At 38.9% G+C, this 23,338-nt stretch overlaps 2 protein-coding genes across 2 annotated transcripts in view; both read left to right on the top strand.

Annotated features, from left to right (window-relative positions):
* Window positions 1-23,338, top strand: part of LOC139739393 (uncharacterized) — a 103,414-nt gene that overhangs the window by 21,406 nt on the left and 58,670 nt on the right. Inside the window, exon 3 of the mRNA XM_071650013.1 lies at window positions 1,452-1,595. Coding sequence (XP_071506114.1) covers window positions 1,452-1,595 — 144 coding nt within the window. The remainder of the gene's footprint in view (window positions 1-1,451; window positions 1,596-23,338) is intronic.
* Window positions 20,228-22,141, top strand: LOC139739349 (uncharacterized). The gene has a single exon (XM_071649966.1). It carries the CDS (start codon window positions 21,640-21,642, stop codon window positions 21,997-21,999), a length of 360 nt encoding a protein of 119 aa, XP_071506067.1. The 5' UTR covers window positions 20,228-21,639; the 3' UTR covers window positions 22,000-22,141.

The raw sequence follows: 23,338 nt of genomic DNA, 5'->3' as shown, positions 1-23,338 counted from the left end.
CCATTCTGATTAAATGCTAAAGGTGCTTTACACCAAAGCAGAAAGACTTAAAATACATATTAGATACATTAGATATTAAAGGGGAAGTCCGGACGATTATCAGCCGCTTCGTGTGTAAAGAACAATATTTCATGAACCTATTACCCTTTTCCCGACGAGAAAAGACCATCAGATACATTTACTATGATTTTTTTTAAAAATAAGATAATTCTTCATGTTCGAATCCGTCGCGAGCAGCCCTTCGTACTATCTGTCCCAGAATGCATTGCGCATGACGTATCGGGCGCAGTTTCCTCAGCTGAGAGCACCGCGAGTGAAGCCCAGCTACGCATCGATCTCCCATTGCACTGCTGACTGCGGGCGGTATCTGCATGCCTGCATAGGTGTGCCTTGTCGGCGCTACTGCAGGAGACCGTACACCGATTTACAAGTGCTGTTGCCAAACGCTGTATTCCTTTATTCAAATAATCTTCGTTATATATCTATATAAAATCTTCAAAGATTAATGTAAAATAGTTGCAATGCTATAACATTTTCGTTTAAATTGAAATATGTATGTATTATAATACTGCCGTACTTATTAGTGTCCACCCCATCACTTACAATGCATTAGCTGTTGTCGGGCTGTTCAGGCATACATTTACGTCTGCTGCTGCCAAGTGCTATCACAGTCCGCGATCGTTTTTTTCGACTTCTGAGTGTGAACAATCTGAAATCAGTCTGTCAATGTCAGAATTATTGCCTCTTTTGTTGTCCGAGACTGTTGAAAAGTGTGTCTGACGGTGATAAAATACGACAGTATACATGTAACTTGAACCACGGAAGAAACGCCAGCGCCAGCTTGGTACCGCCGCCGCGCCGGTAACTACGACCAGCAGCCCAATACACACAGCGTAATGGGGCTGTGTGTTGTAGCATTCAGGATCATGATAAGGTAGTATCGTGGATAAATATCAATTTAAAATCGAAATATTTCTTCAATTTGAAGACTTACTAGTAAAGTTGAAGTATTGACAACACCCTAACACTTGACACATCGGCATTTTTTTAATGAAGCAATAGATCATGCCGCGTGCATCCGCTGTGCGGTCAGAGACTGTTGAGCGGTACGCTACTACCGCTTGCTTGGCCCGTATCACCGTTGCTCAAGCAGGGCTCCCCCGAGCCAGCTGACGCTCCAAGCAAAAAGCAATGTGAGGAGGATACGTCACGCTGTCACGTGATCTTTCTCGCCGGCGTACAGAAATCGAACGGTTACGATTCAAAATTAGTGATGCTAAAAAATCGATTGTGGCGAGTTGGGAGGGTCTTTTTCAATGAAACTTTGTCATTATGGTCCTTTATTTATGTAGATTTTGGTTAATTTTTTTTTCAAAATCGTCCGGACTTCTCCTTTAAGTGGGTGCATACATTACACCCCCGCCCTTTTCCCCCCATTGATATCATTTCAGGGAGATTGATGAGGTTGCAGATGGAGGATTTGGTGATGCGGTCCCGTTTCAGTACCAGGACCCAGATGAGAACTTGGAGGAGGACAATCTGCTGATGGCCAAGACATTTCACTACATGAGACGGCAGCACCAAGAACTGGACAGGTGCGTTGATTTGACAGAGTATATTGTCTTCTTTTGTTTGTATCAGTGTACATGTGTGTGTGTGTTTGTTTGTTTGTGTGTGTGTGTTTGTGTGTGTGTGTGTGTGTGAAAGATTTATTTATCATCTACAAGCTTTAAAGAGAAAGTCCATCCTGATCTATGCGTTGCTCTGTATGAAAAAAGCAACAAAAAAAAAAATAACAGACTTTCTGATTACAAATGGAATTGAGTGCTGCTCAACATCTCTGCCACACAGCATTACCAAACTTTTCTTGCTCTCTAGATTTTAAGTTCATAGCTTCTTTTGTGTCTATTTTCCTCCCAGAATGAGGGCGCTGCTCAGTGGCGACCAAGTCACACATTTTTTAGTCCTGTGCTTTTGTCTACAATTTATCCATTTTTACTTTTTCTTGTGAAATTTTTCGTCAACTGTTCCTTGTCATCATGTTAGTGCAAACGTTCAGTATGCCCTGGATATGGATTTTAACCTTCTGTGTTCTGCTTTCACCGGGTTTTTTATGTCTGGAGAGCCACACCCCAAACATTTCATATGAACGCAACTTCATATTCGAACTAGCTACAGCTGAGGCCTCGAAACTCAAACCGGTCGGCTTGCCGGAATGGGTGCCACTACGCGAGGATGGTGAGACAAACGATAGAGTGAAAATACGCCGCAGAGGTAAGAAGGGAGGAATAAGACAAAAGGTACGTCTACGAAAGTTCAAACCTGCCCTGCCTACTATAACAATGAGTAACGTTCGTTCAATTGGAAACAAGATTGACGAAATTCGTGGAAAAGTGAGATATGACAATGAATTCAGAAATTCTGGAATTTTATGCTTTACGGAAACTTGGTTAAACCCAGATACACCTAGTGAGGCGTTTGACATTCACGGTTTCGACATGATTCGAAGTGACAGAGATTTTGCAGAAACGAACAAAACTAGAGGAGGGGGACTTGCAATATATGTGAATGAGAAATGGTGTCGCAATTACAAAGTACATAACGAGATCTGTCACCAAAATTTGGAACTTCTCTGTGTTTCGTTCCGACCATTTTATCTGCCAAGAGAATTCAACAAAGTAGACATATTTCTTGTTTACATACCACCCGACGCTAACGCGGATGCAGCTGTTCGAGATATCATGGATACCGTGAATGCCATGGAAACGGCGTCACCTGATTCACCGAAGATTATACTTGGTGATTTCAACCATTGCTCATTAGAGGACGCACTGCCCAACTATGTGCAGTGTGTGCAGATTCCAACTCGCGGACATCGGGTTCTTGACAAATGCTACTGCTCAGTGAAAGATCCTTATAAAGTTAACATCCGTTCCCCCATTGGTAACTCAGATCATTCCACTGTTCATTTGATGTCTAAGTATAAAAGTAAATTGAAATCAGATAAAGTAACCCCAAAACAAGTTAAAGTATGGAATGAGCATTCTATGGAAATGCTACAAACCTGTTTTGAGTTGTCTGACTGGGATATGCTTATAGGAAGTGCTGATGATCTAGAGGAAGCAGCTGATGTTGTCAGCAGTTACGTTCTTTTTTGTGAAGAGCTTCATGTCTCCAACAAGACGGTCAAATGTTATCCAAATGATAAACCATGGGTGACGAAAGAACTGAAGGCGCTGTTTCATGCAAAGAAAATCGCATTTCAAAACAGAGATTTCGATAAAGTGAAAGAAATAAGCAAACAAGTGACGAAAGAAATCGCAAGTTCGAAAATGAAATACAAAGTGAAACTTCAAAAGTGTTTTCGATCAAATAACACGAGGGAAGCATGGAAATGTTTACATACATTAACAGGATCTAATCAGAAGAAGAAACAGGCTTCTGCATTTGTGTCAAACAGTGCCCTTATTACAGCGAATGAACTTAACAAATTCTATGCTCGTTTCGACACCATGGATTTCTCTGCCGAAGTCACATCAATGTGTTCAGAGCTACGAGAGCTTAGCGTCACACCCCCTCGCGTTGACCAGCAAACAGTCGCGACTCTTTTCAAACGGGTTAAAGTGAACAAAGCAGTGGGCCCGGATAAGATACATGCTAAACTATTAAAATGCTGCGCCCAACAGCTTGCAACTCCCTACTGTGAACTTTTCCAAATGTCATTGAATGAAGGTATGTCTCCGGCCAGCTGGAAATCAGCGATCGTGATTCCGGTGCCGAAAACAAATCGCACTTCACAGCTTAACGACTACAGACCAGTGGCACTTACCTCGATTGTCATGAAATGCTTCGAGAGACTGATAATGCAGTTCCTTTATCCATCAGTGTCCCATCTTCTTGACAAACTTCAATTTGCATATCAACCTAAAAAGTCTGTGAATGACGCTGTTCTCACACTCGTTCATGAGCCCGCTCAGCACACCGATAAACCACGACGCTATGCACGTGCTTTATTTGTAGACTTTTCCTCGGCGTTCAATACTATGCAGACTCACATTCTTCTTCAGAAGCTGCGTCACATGAATGTACCATCTTATCTGATCTTATGGATAAAAGATTTCTTATGTAATCGGTCTCAAACTGTGAAAGTTCAAAATTGCTTTTCAGACCCTGTCGTTTTGAACACAGGTGCTCCACAAGGCTGTGTTTTGTCGGCGTTGCTGTTTATTCTGTACACGAACGATTGTAAATCAGCAAGGGAAAATGTATTCATTTTGAAATATGCAGATGACACTGTCATTTTAGGACTTATTGATGAGGATGAATCTAGCTACCGGGCCGAGGTTAAACGTTTTACCTCTTGGTGTGACAAGAACTGTCTGCAGTTAAATCTCACCAAAACTAAGGAGATTGTGTTTGATTTTCGGAAAATGCCCCCACAGCCAAAATTTATAAATATTGGTGGTACAGATATTGAGATAGTCAAGAGTTACAAATACCTAGGGACAACGGTGGACAGTAAACTTTCTTGGACTGAAGAGTGTAGATCTGTTATCTCAAAAGCCCGGACTCGTATGTACTTTCTGAGAAAACTGAGATCACTACACATTGATAGAACTATTCTCAATCTTTTCTACAAATCACTTGTTGAAAGTATTGTATTGTTTAACTGTGTCATCTGGTTCGGGGTCTGCAGGAAACAAGACTTCAAGAGAATGGAAGCCATAGTGAGACAGGCTAGCAAAATCACTGGGGAAAGTTACGACCTTACAAAGGAATGTACAGATCGGATCGCCAATATGGCAAATGGTATTATGTTAAACGAGAATCACCCGCTACATGATTATTTTGAATTCCTACGATCAGGCAGAAGACTACGGTCTCTGAAATGTCGTACAAATCGATATGCAGACTCCTTTGTTCCATACGCAATCAGGATGTGTAATAACAACCGCTGATTTTTGTATAAAGTGAAGGGAGAGCTGTAGCTGGTTTGGTGTATGACGGCAGGGGGGGGGGGTATTTTGTGCATTATCAAAAACACAAGAATTTTATGGTTTGTAATTATTTGAATAGAATAACTTTTAAGTGAATTAAGATTGATGTGCAATAGTTGTCTGATTGTGCACATCGGGCGTGTCAGGGATTCAGTGAAACGAAGCAGATTTTAGCTGTGTGTATGGGGGGTGGGGTGTAAGGAATATGTGCAATATGTGTTATAATTTATGGATTATGATATTTGGAGTGGTCTGTGTAAAGTAAGGTGTTTTAGAATTTGTGGTTATACAACTTTTTGCGGCAATTGATTTTTCCATAGTTTTCTGTGTATGTACACAAATATATTTATTTTCCCCCTCTGCACGTTAAACACATGATGCTAGTCAATGTTGTGATGTATGTTTGGTTCCCTGTATTTTTTGAGTATTCACTTGATGTTTTATATGTAATGTAATATTATTTGCTTTTTATCTGTTGTCAATATGTGTTTATGAATGTGTGACAAAATCAAATTTCCATGCCATGTTTTTAAACATAATTTGGACAATAAAGAAATGAAATGAAATGAAATGAAATGAATGTTCCGTGATCTACAGTTCTGATTTGTCTGTTTTCATACTTGAGCAACATGATATCAGGACAGAATTCACATTCAATTATTCTAACTGTTGGTGGAAAGATATGCTTATATTTCTTTGGTCTGTGTGTATATGCACTCTGGTATAATGTCCATGATTTGTTTCAGTGCTTCATCTTACACATAGTAGCATATACACGTACATTATACTGAATTATATATTTCACCCGTATGATTCTGAATGTGGTATAACCAGGCTCAGTGTTTATCAATCATACTCCATTGACATCACATGTTGTAATGCAGCATATAATAGGAAAAAGCAGCTCTCTATTGGGTATCATATTACTGTATGCGCCATATATTTATCAAGTCTAATTTTTCGCAAATTGGGACTTCCTGACAATTTTGCGAGTAGTTAAAGGTGCGATTGTGGAGTGCAGTACTTAATGGAGAAATGTATGCGTGCACGTCACATTCATGTTGAGATTAGAGTCAATATTTTTGTGTGTCTCTTAATCCACAAATAACACCTGACTCGCGAAATGCGTGAAAATAAAAACCTTGCGAAATGTTCTGCATATATACACTGCACAGTACCTCACGATTTTCTGCTGCTACAATGTATGCCAGACCTGTGTGTGCACATTGTAGCCACTCTCATCTTTTCGGAGAACACATAATTTTTCCTCAGCTTAATTCACCTGACCTTTTTCAGAATTCAGACATTAGCCTCATTATTTTTTGATCTGAAAGACCCGTAGGGACTCTTGGGACATGTAATTAGGGTTTTGATTACCGTGAATCCATGATTCATCCACATGCTGGATGATTAGCACTCTAAATAAGCTGCTTTATGTATCAGCCGTCTCCTACTGTCCGAGATCAGTGCTTCTATGAAATTCTGTCATGCACAGCAATCGATACATAGTCCTGGAAAACTCTGCAGGTTTACAATGAACACTTTAACTCTTTATGTGCCATGGTGGAAAACCCCCTTTGTGCCACGTTATTCTGAGACACCAACATAGTCATGCTTTGGGAAAACATTTTGTTTTTCAAATCTATGTAACTTTTGCAGATTTCTGTCAAGCTGGTCATGTATTGAGTAAACTTGTAGAGAAAATGCCAAGCTTTATTTTGATGCAATTTGTATGACATTGTTTTTCTATCAAATAACCAGTAGCTACATTACTGTACAGGCGTGACTTTTGCACCCAGAACAGTTACAAAAACTTATGATTTACATGCAAATAAAGTAGGGAACACCACTTGCTAGTCAGTCACCACATACAATTCAAGGTATATATATATGTAAAAGGAATGGAATCGCAAGAAACAATTCAATTTACTGTGCTTAGGTGATTTATCGATTGTTTGGGTGGGTTTATGTGTTTGAGCAGAATATGAGAAGGTGACATGCCATCATCGACTGAGTCAAGCACATAAAGAGTTAATTACTAAAATATCTAGAAGTCTCCATTAACACTAGTGTGTTACTCCCTACCTCTTATCTATACTTGATATCCAAACATTTAAAAAACACACAGATCAAGTTAAGCATCTGAAGGACTGAAATTTGCCAGTGTCAACACACTTTGTCTGATGCGGAAGATATTGCATGAAAAAGTCATGTTTGTCAAAGCCTGTTGACACAGGCAGGAATTTGATATATTCTGCCTGACTTTGTTTACAGTAACAAGAACTGCACATCAGTTTGCCGTAATTTAAGTGACAGTGCAGGCACAATGTACACACAAGATAGCATCACTGTGACTAACTGTGTGTTCCTGAGCTGTTGCAAATGCTCCTACCCCCCATTTACATTCACATTTACATTAAACATAATAAACTCACATGTATGGCCAAATACCACAGTTTAATGTGTATTTCTTAATTTGAACACAGATGAAATGCAGAGTACTTTGAAATACCATCGTATTTAAGGTGGTTATTCAAACTTTGTGCCACGTAAGCATGCAAGATTTGAGTGTGAATCTTGTGAAGAAATAAACGCTGATCGTAAACCGGTGTATATCTCATGTGACTTTGCACACTGTGTGTCTTTTCCTGTTGGAGAAATGCACATGTAAGGTGATCAGATGTTGAGAATGAGTGTGTGCTACTCTGTGTATTTGTTTTTTACATTCATCTACATTTGTAGAGAGAAAATCTTGTTTCTTCTCTGGATTAGCATTTGATTTTTTTTCCACTTCTCTTACTCTTCAAACCAAATGCAACAAAACAGATGAACAAACAAACAAAATACCCCAGCGGTATAGCCCCTGTTTCGGTTATCTAACCAATATTGTACATGCCAATTATTTGCAGTGGTGTAATTTTTTTTTTTTTTTTTGTAGTCAACTGATACAAACATGTGGAACATCATTTCTGAAGAAGGGAATGATTAAGTTTGCTCTTGGAATGGATAGTATTTCTTGTATTTTTTAACTTTGAATGTTATGCTGGCAATATGTATGGCGTTTCAAGAATGATAACATGAAATGATGCTGTAACATAAAAAAAAGTAGCAGTATGGGAACTTTTTTTTTCTTCTGTTGAGTCAACAAAATGATCATGCAATCATGTTGCCTTCAGGCTTAAAGTTTTTGTCTTCCATATCATTGCCCATGTGCACACAATATTGAATGCATCAAATCTTGATTTCGGCCTGCTCATAAAAGTAGTCGGCAATTGTGCAACCGTGGGTAAATGTGAATGCTTTCTAGCTGCAGATACAACACTTATACCCTGGGTATGGGTAGTTTAAACAAGACGAAAGATTTTCTAGAAGAATGTATACTGACTTTGGCGTAGAGAATTATTTGTGGAGCATTAACTTATTCCAATTTATAATCTAAGCAGAAAAAGGGTTGGGGAGTACATAGATTTGTTAATCTACTCTGCAATGTTTAGATATATTTTGAAGCAAATAAACGCACTCACGCTTAGAATGAGCTAAGTGGTTTGTGTGAACATAATATGATTGCCAGAGGGTATCAGCAGTCTTCTGTTGGAGCAGGATATGGCTCAGTTGTCCACATTTATTGCAAAATATAGGAAAAAAACAACAACAAACAAACAAAAAAACTTGCACTTCTGGGGAGGGGGCATCAATGGTGACTGCTATCTACCTTGGATGTGAAGTCACTGTATAAGGATGAGCAAATCACAGCAACCAAAAAAAAAAAATTATAAAAGAAAATAAAGCAAAAAAAAAACCAAAACCAAAACAAAATAGAAATGAACCATATGCCACAGTTAAGGGTCATTGCATTGCTGCCACAGTGCTACATTTATCAAACATATATGTAGGAATTGATTTCAAAGGTACAGAATACCATCAATTGCCATCATGCTGATTTCACTTGTGTATATTTCTATAATGGGATTGCCTTTATAAAAATGACAGTTGGGATAACAATGATAGTGACTCTTTATTTTTCTGACAGTAATGACCCATTAGTAAGTAAGATGTAATTCGTTAAGAATAGTAATCAGGAGTCTGAGGAATGATTCCTTTAAGAGTAATAAAAATGATAATCATGTTCTATGAACAAAATAGATCTCAGAGGGTTTGACATTTCATGATATCATCAGGTTTAAAAATTCAAGAAGATTTGTGTGATATTTGATATTCGTTGCATTTATATAGTAGGCCTTCTTCACTGTGGAAATATCATTTGAATGCAGTGGGGGTAAAATAGCCATGCATCATCTCAGTGGCATTAGTCTCAAGAATGTGCTGTTCTAAAAATGTCGCATTAATCTTCCACATCATGATTTTATCGGCCTCAAGTGTGCTATCAAATGCTTTTAAAAATGTACAAGAATTTTTTGGTCCATCATTTTTTATTTTTTTTTACTCTCAACTTAGTTAAGAAAACATGAATTATAAAAAGCCTGAAGTGTGAAAAGCAGCCAAGAAGAAAGTGTCAAAAACACATCAATATCATATGATGTGGCATCTGTTTTAACTGTCATCACATTCTTTCTCTGCTTCACGTGCTGATGTTGTCTTCCTGAGTGTTGAACTTTCTATCACTTCATATTCGTGTTTTTAATGAGAGAGGCTCATCTAGAAGCAAGGTGTCCCTTGGAAGGGGGAGGGGTGGACAGGACAGGGTGTCGCCACACCACACATTGTCAGGGAGGCAGGGATAAGTGGGTGCAGTAGTCATGACCTTCAGCCCTGACAGGCAAGGTCCTGGAATTTCAGAAGAACCCCTAAGAGTATATCTGCTCTGTTTGAATTTCAAATGCAAGAGGGAAAACCTTTCCATGTAGGACAATGTTTCAGAAATATGACATTACGTCTATATTCTCAGTGGTAGAGAGCCACGACCCCAGCATATCAAGGACGTATTCATTATCATAGTCATCATCATCTTCTTGCATCATCAAAATGAATTTTCCTGCTGCGGATGTCATCACTTCTGTAGTTATTATTGATGTGCACAGCAAGTTTATGTTTCTTTACCAGAGATGCAAAATGATAATACTTTTGTACGTACAGATCAAAATTTGTGAGATAACTGCTGCGTGGGGAATAGTATACAAATAGTGAATGGTCACGAATGCAATGGTACGAGATTTCGCACGAGGTGAAAGATAGAGGAGCTCTATTCAACGAGGCAAAGCCGAGTTGAATAGTGCGCCTCATCCGAGTAAAGACCATACACTATTTGATATATACAACGTCCAAGTAGATCTTTATTTGGTTGGAGGATTGTTGGGTAGGTCTAAGTAGGCCTAGAAGTCTATATATGTATGAAAAATATAGCCATACTTACATGTGGATCCACTGCGATTCTCTTTCTGGCTTGTGCAATCAGTGTAGATACAGGTTACAGCTATACTAGCGCTCATACACGTACACTAGCACTACATAGGCCTACGTACGCGCATGCACGTACCGCTCAAGTACACTGCGTTAGCTGCACGCGATCCTCAATATGCAACACCGTACAATTTCTCAAACCGTGGAATAGAACGAAAAAATCGAACCAAGTTGCACGCAAAAATAGAACCAAAATTGCACGGCGCGTTGAATGGAGTACTTATTGAATATCACGTCACCAACAATCCTCCAATCAAATTACAAGGATCTACTTGGACATTGTATAAAATCACCTACTTGCATGATCAGTTGCAAACTGGCTCTAGACAGAGATCTTTCCAGTGTCTTTGTACTGTCCAAGTGATAATGAAACTAAAGACTCATAGACCATATCTAGAGCAGTAACCGTCATTTGCAGTGCATTTTATATGACAGGTTTAAAAGAGAATACAGCACATTTATTGCAGCTCGAATTGATAATTGGTGTGAGGATAGCTCAGGACATTCAGTGTATATGATCGATCACCAAAATAACATGAACGTCATCATATATCAGTCGGGTGTTCTAGTCCACAGATGACAAAGACATACGACTTTCACTATGGAACCTACCACAATAAGAGTCCATGCTGTTCCACATTCATGGGGAATGGCAGTAATTGCATAGAATGTTGACAGCATCCTTAAAGGCATAATTTACCATTTGCAGATGAACAAAAACCCAGCATTAGTGCTTTAAAAGAGTTCTAAAATGTGAGTTAGTGATAGAAACGACCACTGTAAAAATTCGAATCGGTAAAATCAATGTTAAGTATTGTTAGATATGCAAAATGAGAACATTAGTTATTATAAAAATATTTCCAGACTAAACCGTCTACAGTTACGATTGATTAAGAAAAATACAGATATTTCCTTATATTTTAGGCTTTATCGCAAAATTTTTTATGAAAGGATGTTTTGTGGTACAACAGACCAACACATATGCATCAAATGTCATATCTTGAAAATTATTAAAATCACTGTTCCCAATGGTAAACAGGACCTTTAACTCTTCCTATGACTAATACATGCTATATTCCTCATCTGGTTTGAAGCTTAGTGCTCATCAGTTCATATAGGAATATGAGAAGTTACAAAGGCTGGCTGGTGTATTTGTATCATATAGGAAGAACCTTTACAAACTGTTGCTCTCTAGTTTGAGCTTTATTTTTCTTTTCTTGGAACTGAAGTCTTTCAATAATCCCAGCAAACACTGATGAGACCAACCAATCATTCGAATAAATGCAATATGCATCAAGAAGAAGATATTAGATCAATTGATATAAAATTCTTCTTTTTTTGATTGTTAGACAAGCCTATGACAAGTATCATTGTAAGTGGATACAGTGTATTATAGATTGAGCGCTGATTGGATGAATTTATCACTTGAGGAATATTGTGTCCTTCTATCAACGCTTAAGAAGCACGTTGGTAGCCTAAAGGACTTTGTGTAGCATTATTGCCTTTCATTTCCCAATAGGAGAGTATTTGATTTCAGAAAAGAAACATAGAATGACCATGGTTCATCATGACTTATGTGTAGTTTGTAGTACATTATTTAGCAGTCTATGGATTCTGTATGCTTTCCATTGTACTGTGAGAGATGATTATTAATCAATTTTGGTGGTGTTTTTTTCCTGTTGTAGTGGAGAGGAGAAGCCCTTTCTTTTCACAATCTATGAAAGATATGAAATGAATTATGACCAACGTTCTTGTCAGTTGTCTTGTTACGTGAAAGTTAGAGTGAAACTGTCCACACGTTGTTCTGTATGATTAAAATTGCACATCTCATTTGTGATTAGATTACAGGACTTATTTGATGTTTAGCATTCATTTATTTTTGTGTTAAGATCACTTTTATACATGACAAAATATTCTTGCATTAAAGCTTTAAAATGAACCTACACACATGATTATTATTATTATTATTATTATTATTATTTATTTTTTTAAGGGGGGGGGGGGGTAACTGAGGCACATCTCATGGAAAAATGGAAAAAAGATAAACAAAATGGCAAATTTTCACTTGGTACTCTATACGTATAGGTACTAAATACTGCATCACAATGTATGACCATTCCATGTACAATTACCAAAAAGAAAAAAAGCAAGGCAAGAAAGAGGATAGATAGATAGATAGATAGATAGATAGATAGAAAGAAAGACAGGGCAAGAGAAAGGGATGGATAGAGATGAAGGAGAGAGATTTGAGTCTCACATACTAGAAGTATGAACTTTAAAAGATGTGTATAATCAAGAGGCAGCGAGCTGTAATAATATATCGTCATGCCATGATATTCCGTCAGTCTCTTCCTCCCAACCCGTCAGGGCAAATGGTATTTGTACAGTGAAGAGGAAAGGCTGTTTGATCACCAGAACCCTCCACTTGGCACAACCAACAACAAAATGATGTTCTCTTAGGTTAATACCCGTATAACCTTATTAGGCCTATTCACACATATGCCTTAAAGGTACGGTTTACCTTTGTGAGTAGTGATTTAAAAAATGCTCAAGTTATCACATTTGGTGCATATGTGTAGGTCAGTTGTATCACAAAACATCCTACCAGATAAACATTTTCCAGTAAAGCCTAAAATTTAAGAAATATCACTATTTTTCTCATTAAACCATATTGTAACTGTAAACGTTTTAGTCTAGAAACAAGTTTATTATAACTATTATTCACATTTTGTATATTTCACAATACTTAACATTGATTATACTGATTAATCTTTTTACACTGGCTGTTATCTACCCCTAACTCATGTTTCAGAACTATTTTGAAGAACTAAAGCTGGGTTTTTGTTTCATATGCAAATGGTAAACAATGCCTTTAAAGGTTAAAGGTTTTGACTATGGATGTTTGAACTTGCATTTGAATGTTAGAAAACAACACACTGTAGTAGAAAGTGAGCTTCAGTCTAAACATTCACATTTGTATCATGGTCCAAACAGTACATTTTGTTAATATTATGTTTGAACAGGTCCAATGTTACTGGCTTTTAAACCAAGAAAGCCAATGACAAATTTCATTGGTATCACCAATGACATTCCAGTGCCAGTGTACATGCTGCAGTAATAGTAATAAGATCTTTCAAGCATGCGAATCACTTTCCATGTTATAACTTTTCTAGGGCTTTCAGAATGAGCTTACATGTTTTTTTTTAATCTTTTGTTTTTTTATTCTTTATTTTAGAGAGCGAGTTTGCTTAAAATTGAATTAGCCAACACATGATAAAATAATTCACCAAGCCTGGAAATGTTTAAGCTAGTTTACTGAATTGAAGTGCAATTCCAAGTGACCAGGAAAGCTAACTAGTTACATAGGTGTTTTGTAAATCTCTGCCGAGGAAAATGAGGTACAGCCAGGTCGATATATGAAGCAAAAAGTAGGGTAAAACAGAAAAGAGATGTATTGTACAAGGTCTGATAAAATCAACAAAACAAAAATGAGAGTCAAAGATATGGAGATGATGTAATTTCCTTAAAGTGTATGTGCGAGTGTGTGTGTGTGTGTGTGTTTAGTATTTCCTTTTATAGAGCTCATGAACCCTTCTGACATTTCCATTCGCCTTGTGGCCATATTCATCTTGCCGAGAATTCAAACAGGGAAACAAGACAGCGACAGATGACGGGAAACGAAAAAGAGTTTCCATCCATTTCCTGAGCCCAGTTTCAAGCCTGAAGCAGGTCATTTAGGGCCTCCATTGCCCCTCTTTTGAAATTGAGGTGACTGCTAGTGTGTTCACAGTTTTTAGGATAAAGCATCTTTCAATTGCAAGTGATGTGTTTTAAGGAGCAGGTCATATACTGTAAGTAGGACTTGCATTGCCCCTGTTATAAATCTGAAGCTGAACTGCCACAGTTGTTGTGTTCACATTTTTTTTTTTTTATATATCATCTTCCCTTTACGAGTGATATCATGTGAAGAAGCAGGTCATATTAAGTAGGATTTCCACTGCTCCTCTTCTGAAGCTGAGGCGACTGTTGTTGTGTTCACATTTTTGTGATATAGCGTCTTCCCATTACAAGTGATATATCATCTGAAGTAGCAGGTCATATCAAGGAGGACTTTCACTGCCCCTCTTCTCTGAAGCCGAGGCGACTGTTGTTGTGTTCACACTTTTGTGATAAAGTGTTTTCCCATTTCAAGTGATTAGATCATCTGAAGAAGTAGGTCATATTAAGTAGGACTTTCACTGCCCCTCTTCTGAAGCTGAGGCAACTGTTGGTGTGTTCACATTTTTGTGATATAGCATCTTCCCATTTTAAGTGATATGTCATCTGAAGAAGCAGGCCATATGAGTGATATTATTTGATATTGACTGCGAGATCATAAAACTCTCCTTTATTTTTTTTTCATGTTTACACTATATGCAATTCAAAAAGACAAAATGAAGCATATTCACATGTAACACACAAGAAAGGGATGACATAGTTCATCATGACAAGGCGGTAGCAAATCAGATAACAAAAAGAACAAGAAAAAAGAAGCATAGTAAAGTGAAAGATAAGGTGTCCTGTAAAATCCTCAAAGGCTAGCAGTGATTGATCACACTGGCTTTAAAGAGTTGGAATGCACATGAGAATGACAGAAATTGCAACGCTTGTTGGGTAAATCATACAGGTGTCGGATCAAGTGTGAAACAAACTGAAACTAACATTTAGCATTTATTGAAAAAGAATATTTTCAATTGTTTTTAGAACGTCCTGTTAAATTGTGACTTTCGAATGCTGGGCTCCTGTGAATTCCAAATGGTGGGACGAAGGTGGCGAATCGATTTTGAATGGATGTTTTGAGTGGAAGTATATAGGACTTTCACTGCCCCTGTTCTGAAGATGAGGTGACCTGGTACGTTCACATATTTATGATAATTAAAGCATATTTTTGTTACAAGTGATGTTTTCTCAGATGTCCAAATCCATTAGTATATACTGTTAGGCAATGATTTACATTGAAACTAATTTTACACATGGCACTGAGATATCCTTGCTACATATGAAGTCTGATTGATGTGATACAGGTAATGTTTATGGCTTAAGCTGCCCAGAGATGCATGTTTGACTGTAAGTTTGTAGTCTGAGATCTATAGAAAGATGAAAATAAGTGGAAGTGTGTCATTTGTCATTGTGATGGTAAGGTTCCATAGATGCATTTTACTGCTTCAAATTCCAACATGTGACATGAATTTGGTGTGGCTGTAATGAATTTGATAGTTGGATGTGTGCATAACACAGTCCCATGTACATAGGCCTATGTAAACTGACAATCATTATAATTATAGCTGATGGGGAGATGGATAAAGCCATAACATGCATACTGCATGGAATTTTTATATATGATCCCTGAATTTAGTATGGGTGTAATGAATTAGAGGGATGTGTGCATTTACACAGTCCCATATAAACTGACAATCATCATATATACAGTAGCAGGGCTCATAAAATTTGGCACACCTTTTTGTGCTGTTGTTATAGGAGAGAGCTATAAATGTCAATGAAAGCTCCCTGCATAACTCACACTTTGATAATGGATGGTGTATTTGTGTCTCACGCCACTCTCTATATTTCCAGCGGCCAATCAAATGTAATGTGGCCTAATTCTACGTGTCCTGTGTTATCGCATGGCCTTTGGTTACCTTCAGCAGTCAGCTGAAACTAGCTTGCTGGAAGACTAGATCAAGGACACCTTTAATCAGTGGGAAGCAATTGTATCTCAAGCATGTCTATACTTTGATGCTGCATTGCCATGCTTATCAACAGAACTGTAGTAATAATGATGATGATGATAATAATAATAATAATGATGATGACAATAATGATGATGATGGTGATAATAATGATAATAGTAATAATAATGATAATAATGATAATGATAATAATAATAATACCAATAATAATAATGATAATAATGATAATGATAATAGTAATAATAATGATAATAATAATAATAATCATGATAATAATAATCTTATAATAGTAATTATAATAGTTAATAGCTGTGATAATATCAATGATAACAAATGGACAGAATTATAATAGTGATATCTTTTTCTATTACAAGAGAAAGCCTGTTTCGATAATTTGAAATTAGAATCAAAATGTGCTCTGCATACAACTGTACAACTACTTTGTAGCCACATAAAAAAAAAAAAAAAAAAGAGAGAAAAAAAAAATAGAAAGTGTGTCATGTAACATGTGCACATGCCAAGTCTACTGAGGGCAAATTAGGCAGCAAGGACAAAAGCTGTTGGTGGGTTAATTGCATCGTATCGCCAAGCCCCTAAATGAAAACCGAAAATAAAATGTAACAGAATATTTGCAGAGGACACACAGTGTTGAAAACAGTCTACATTAGTCATGTATGTGTTTGCCCAATAGAGTATGACATTTTGATACTAATTAACATTTAGCAAGTTACCTTACAATGAGAAACAATGAGTAATCTTCCTGCTTACTGTGTGTTTACATCAAACCTTAACTGAAATAATTCTTGTTGTTCATTTGGTAGTAGAAATAACAAATTTAATGCATAGGGAGGAATATATCATAACTGATGTGACCAAGTCACCAACCTAAGCCTATATTTGAGTTTGAAGTCACGATTTTGATTAAATTGCTGTACTAGCTACAATTGTTTTGGAGTGCAGCAGAGGCCTTTCGTGTGCGCCTGTGTTCGACGTGAGTTGCCAAATATTTAGCTATTCATGAGATTGGTCTTTGATCAGTTGCCCGGCCCTACGGGGGAGATACTGATGACACTTTGATGATGAGTGGTGGGCCAGCCAGCTGCCCTGTGCCAGGATGGTATTATGAATGATGTAAAAGGGTTATGTGTAATGTGATAATGACAATTGCACATGTGTGTATGTGTGTATAGGTGGCATATGCATGTGTTTATATGAGTTCTGTGTCTGTCAGCTGGTACTGATGTGGAAATTTTTGCGGTATGCTGTAGTTTTTGCATATTTCCCGCTACCTTCGGCTTATACGAATTCTAGAACCGCCAAAAATATCTTCTTAATTTTCTCTGCACATTCTGAACAAATTGAATCTAGGCTTCGTCGGTAATGCATCTCTGGTATGAGTGTGTGTGTGTGTGTGTGTGTTTGTGTGTATGTGTGTATGTGTGTATGTGTGTATGTGTGTATGTGTGTATGTGTGTATGTGTGTATGTGTGTATGTGTGCATGTATCCTATGGCATGTGTGTGCGCACTACTCGTAGTTTCTGTGCGGGCCGTAACATTCATATGGATCGTACAGCACGACTTTTCTGTGAATGGATGAAAACATACAAGTATAAGTAATTGTGCGGTATGAATTCAACAACCCACAATTGTTTATTTGTCATTCCTCTTTTTGTGAAAAATAAAAAAGTGTGAAAATATTGATGTTTACAATATTTGTGTCTGTGTGAACAGTGTATGCATGCTTGTTTGTGAATTTTTATGTGCATATACACACACATGGGACTTTTTCTCAGCCATGAAACTGCTCCCTAAAACTAATGCCTTCTTTTCTGGAAAGGATATGGGTACAACTATACCTCTGTTGGGGAGAGGGGGAGGGGGAGGGGGAGGGGGAGGGAAGGGTTCATCTACTTTGTGACCAGGGTGTACTGTAAAACGAGAAATTTTCGCGTGCATTTTAATTTTGCGCATTTCGCGAGCGCCAAAATTCACGAAATTAAAATGCACGCGAAAGTTTTTGTCTATACTACATGCATTGAACACCAGTGGCAATTCGCGAAAATTTCATACCACGAAAAGGGCTGTCAGCTCCAATTCGCGAAAATTTCATGCCGCGAATATATCATGTTTTACAGTATATCTTGGCCTTGTATGGTAAGTGAGAAATGAGAAGGGAGATGAAAGAAGAATAATAAACCCTAAGTCATTTTCCTTAAGTGACAGTGCTTTGTGAAGAGTATGTACATACATATCATGCTCTATTAAGATTGGCTTGGAAGAAGACTCATATTTCTTGCTCACTGGCATTCTCTCTAACTTTCAGTCTCTCATTTTGTTGGACACAAGTTGGAATAGATGTGGTATATACCTGTTCAAGCATGATCTATTCTCACTGAGGAAAAAAGAGAGATAAACCAACCTGTGTGAAATATTGTAATTTTTCAGTGCATTGGTGTGGAAGGGGAAAAAATTAGATTAGCTGTGGCCATTTCATGCATTAACGATCTCGAACAGAGAGAGAGCAGCATGCTAATTTTAGCATCCATCGTTTTGAAACATGTGTAAAGCCCCGTGAGGTGCTCCGTGCCTTGTACTTAGATTTGCATGCTGTCATGGAAAAGAAAAAAACCCAAACTTTCTTTGAGTGGGTGAAAGCCAGCGCACAGGCAGGCACGTCCGTACGCTAGCTAGACATCGGGTCAAGCAGCACTCATGTTTACATTCAGGCTGGGAAACCCTGCATGGCTCTATACCATCATTTCCTGTCAAGAAGTCAGCAGAGAAGGTAAAGCGTGCCCCGTTGCACCCCCTAGTTACAACAGACAGTAGGGGGCCTCGGCTGTATTTCGTCTGCCCTAGTTCTGGCAGTCATATATTGTCAGAGAATGATCAGTGTAGGGAGGATTTTGTGTGAGTGAGGAACAACGTGATACGTGCAGCTGTGAGCTGTGGGGGCAGGGTGGATCAGCCGCTGATGATATGTGAGCATTCGTCTGTACACAGAGTCGACGTCTCTGCTCCCGGCTGGCTCGTTTTGCTGCTGCTCACACCTCCACACAGCTGATGAAGGCAACTTCCCCCCATCACTTCAAGCTTTTCAGGCACGCGCCATTAGATATGAACACCGATGCCAGGAATTCTGCGCATTGGGGTCGTCCCCCTACGTGTCACATGGGAGAGCCGGTCAAATTCAACGATCAGTGTGGAAATGAGGAACCACTGCACGGAGGCAGCCAAGCCAAGCCATCGGAGATGGTGATTGATGAGATCTCTCATGCTGATCTCCCGTGTCGACTGATTATCAGTTAGTGGATGCTTCCACAGATACTATGTGTGTATGTGTGTGTTTGGTGCACTCCCACCAGCCTGTACACCCGCTATCAGACCATAATTTCATTATCACAAAATTCAATTTGCAGACCCTCAGCATCGTACTCAGTGTGTGGTAATGGAGAGAGAAATGTAATGCAGGCAAGAGTAGGGCTGCATCATTAATGAGGACAGAGCAAAGCCTCATACATTGACATTTTCCACAAATTGCCTTCTATTCTACTTCAATTAGCATCAAGTGGATATGCGCTGGTTCTCTTGTCATCAATTTCTTTGGTCTTTTCTTTTTTTCAATGTGTCATGGCGGACACAGTGATAACAATGAGTTTTTAAGCTTACATGTATCAAGATTGGTATTGCTCTCGAGACACTGAGCAATATTTTGAAACATCAAATACCGAGCTGTGAATGCAGCATTAAACCAGATGTAAGCATCGGCAGTATGCCAAGTGGCATGCTTGTGGGAGTCAGTTAAAAGGACACCTGGATTTTCTGTGAGAGGGGACGTCCATGCCAACTTACAATGAGGTGCATTTCAATGTGATTTCCCCATTCCTTTCACCCTTTTGACTGCCGAGTGAAGTGATCATGCACTAGTCATCAATGTCACTGAGTATCTCCGTATACTGCAAAGAAACAAGGAAACTGGAAAGGAATGAGCTTAAGATCAACTGGTGATTGTTGGATTATTGGGTCTGGTTTTACTTTCTTTTGTGTCGAACTTATACCCTGCACACCATCGATAAAAGATGACAAGGACCACATATTCGTGCCGGCATTGTTTAAGAACTTTATGCATTACACTCTGAGAATTACAACACGGCGTGAAATTTGTCAAGAATAATTTATGTTTCCTGCCTTGACTTTGTTGGTGTGCATGTACCGCTGTATAGAGAAATAAAAGGAAGAAAAGATTGAAAAGAGGAAAGCAACAGAGTAAAATAGCATCTTTCACCTTTTATGGGTTAATCGCAGGGCTTTGAAACAATACTATTGTGTTGAAATGTTACGGGAAAAACGTTGTTTAAAGGACAGTGCAGTTTTAGATGTCGCCCTCGCTGAAATTCACTTTCAGTAGCTGACTAATATTGGCAGGAAGAGAGACCCCAATGAGACAGCGTCAGGTTGAGGCACAGCGCTGGCTCTCTGCAGGCAGGAAAGCAGGGAAGTATTGCATTAGGCCGTTTACGTCGCTCGACTCCTACAAATCATTGACTGCTGGCAAGTGGCGGGTTAAACCAGCAAGCAAGGTCTCGAATGTTTCCCAACCTACACTGTTCATGGAGAGGAAGTGTCTGGACTCGGCCGAGCAATTTATGTACATTTGCGGTAGAAGGGACTTTTTCAGTGCTCGATCACCACACCAAATTGCCACTACTCAGAAGCACATACAGCGGGACTACATGCCAGCTCTGACTGGAAGGAAAGCTTGAATGTGTATCTGAGGAAAAGGAACGTTTCTCGCAACTCCATGGTTCTGATGACATCTTTGAATACGTCATGAATAATGAGGACGCTTTAATTAATGTGGAAACCCCGAAGGATAACAAAAAATAATTCATATCACAGGTGTCTCTGCTCAAAGTGGTAAGAACTAATTTGATCTCTGTTGAAAAATTCTGTGATCAAATGATACATTTCCAGAACGAGAGTGAGGCTGTTACTGCTTGGACTGCGGGATTATTAACGTAGATACTCTGATCTTGCACCCCAGTGTTCTGTTGTGGATCAGGTCATGTTCTATATTTACTCGTTGCAGTGAATTGGTCACACCCAGGAGGGCGGCGCTCAGGCAGCTGTTAGGTCATTGTTGAACAGATGTGCTTCTGAGGGTAACATTTGCTTTGGAAGCGACGTCATGTACCTTATCACTGTGAACTGTGACTCTAGCTGTATGTGCTGAGTTTTATGTGAGTCATAACAAAGCAAACGGGCATGTTTATAACAGATTACAATCTTGAGTCAGCAGAATTGAAGATCAACTTACTTGGACAAAAAGTGCAGAATTTTAAGTGAGTGCTAAATTGTTTGAAAAAGTAAGAAGACTCATTCTGTCAGAATTCAAACATTAACAGCTTTTCCTGGATGGTGGAAGCCGCGTGAATTGTTTGAAGATTAGGGTTGACAGCAATGATTTAGTACTGAGCTGGTGGTGCTATCAGTGATGATACAATGTGAGACTTTGAAAGCCATGATCGATCACACGGCCATTCCAGATTTGGACATCTCCTCTCCCCGATCCCTCCCGCACCTATCCCTCCCTGCCTCGGACGACAGCCAGCTGCCACGCCCTCACGAGACAGGCGACGAAGATGAGGATGAGGAGGTTGTGCTGGTCAATGACCTCCATGATGTGCTCTTGGACTTTGCGACGACATCCCCCGACATGGCGTGCTTCACCATCTCCTCTGCCATCAACAATTCAGGACTGCCGACCGCCTTCAGCCTGGAGGAACTTTCTCCCGATCTGTCGGCTGCTTGTTTCCCGGTCAACGGAAGGTTTGTGCCATTTGTGACTAATTGATGGGATTTGATTTTGCATTAAATTGCTCTTTTTCTCCCACCACAAAGATTCTGAATTTCCATGGCAACCAGCCATTCAGACAAAAGAGGTTTTTGTGAAGCTTTTTTTGAAATGCTGAGTATATGCATACTGCATCCATCAGTCAGAGAGAAATTTCATCATTTATGAGAGGCTTGCCCTTATAAAGTGTTCATGGCACTCAGATTTGCAAAAAAACACTCATAGATCAATATATGAAAATTCAGTTATACACTCGCTGGATAGATTTCGCTGTAAAATATACAATGAATTTGAATATTTTCATACCAAATTTAAAGACAAGCCATCCATAATTATTATCAATGAAATGAAATATTGCTGGACTGGATGAGCCTTAGGCGAACTGTGACAGCTGCTGGATGCCATGGAGAAGCCTCAATTAGCATTGATTCAGGAAGCATAGAAAATGGGTTGACTGTTTCATGCATACTGATGGTGGTCCAGGTAGAAGATGATACTGGGCTTGATGTGGTATAGAGTTCATTGTGGTACAGTTAACAAGTCTTCAAAGGAAATGCTTAATTTCTTGGGTATAGCTCTTTTCCAAGAGGTTCTTGAGAGCTGAGAGAGGAGAATAAAATGAAGGGCCATGAAAATGGGACCTTCCAACTCGGTCCTTTGTACGTATGTCAATATCTGCATGCATATATAGATAGTTTAACTTTTAGTCATGAAAATGAAGGGAGAAAAGTTATTCTGGAAGAGTGCCCACTGCAGACAGCTTACAAACTGGGTCTTTGATTAGGGTACGTGTAAACTCTATTGGGCAGTGAGATGAGTGTGATTTGTAGAATTAAATGCAAGTGCGAAGTTTTCTGATTTGGCTATGCTCATTTTCTCTACCGTTTTAGCACATGAAATATTTCTCCTCTCCCAGGGATGAGATGGTGAGGACTAACTAGAACCCTGAGGTGTAATAAAAAGTAGATGGCAAGACGTAATATAGGTGGAACATGCTTAGGGTCCATTTCTTTCTAGCTGGCTTTGCAGTGCCACAAATGCTGTGTCTTGACCTTTTGCTGGCTTTACCAAGATATGGCTTCAGAGAGAGTGATGGAGTGTAGTATGTCTGTTATTTATGGGTTGTCTCCTTTTCAACTTTTTTTCCCCACTGTGCTTTATTCTCTTAACCCATTGAGGACGGACTGATTTTGCTACAACACGCATTTCCCATAGACACCTGCCCGAGTATACTCGGGACTCGTCCTCAAGGGATTAACATCCCTTTCTTCAGTGCCATCCCTCTCCATCCTCAGTAAATAATGATAGCTGTCTTATAGGTAATTGTACAACATACTCT

The sequence above is a fragment of the Diadema antillarum genome, unplaced genomic scaffold, assembly GCF_040938485.1.
Source record: "Diadema antillarum isolate AM-2024a unplaced genomic scaffold, OU_Dant_1.0 seq00000798_RagTag, whole genome shotgun sequence".
NCBI classification, from domain to species: Eukaryota; Metazoa; Echinodermata; class Echinoidea; order Diadematoida; family Diadematidae; genus Diadema; species Diadema antillarum.
Note: the sequence above shows the minus strand (reverse complement) of the source record. Positions and strands in the feature narration are given on the sequence as shown.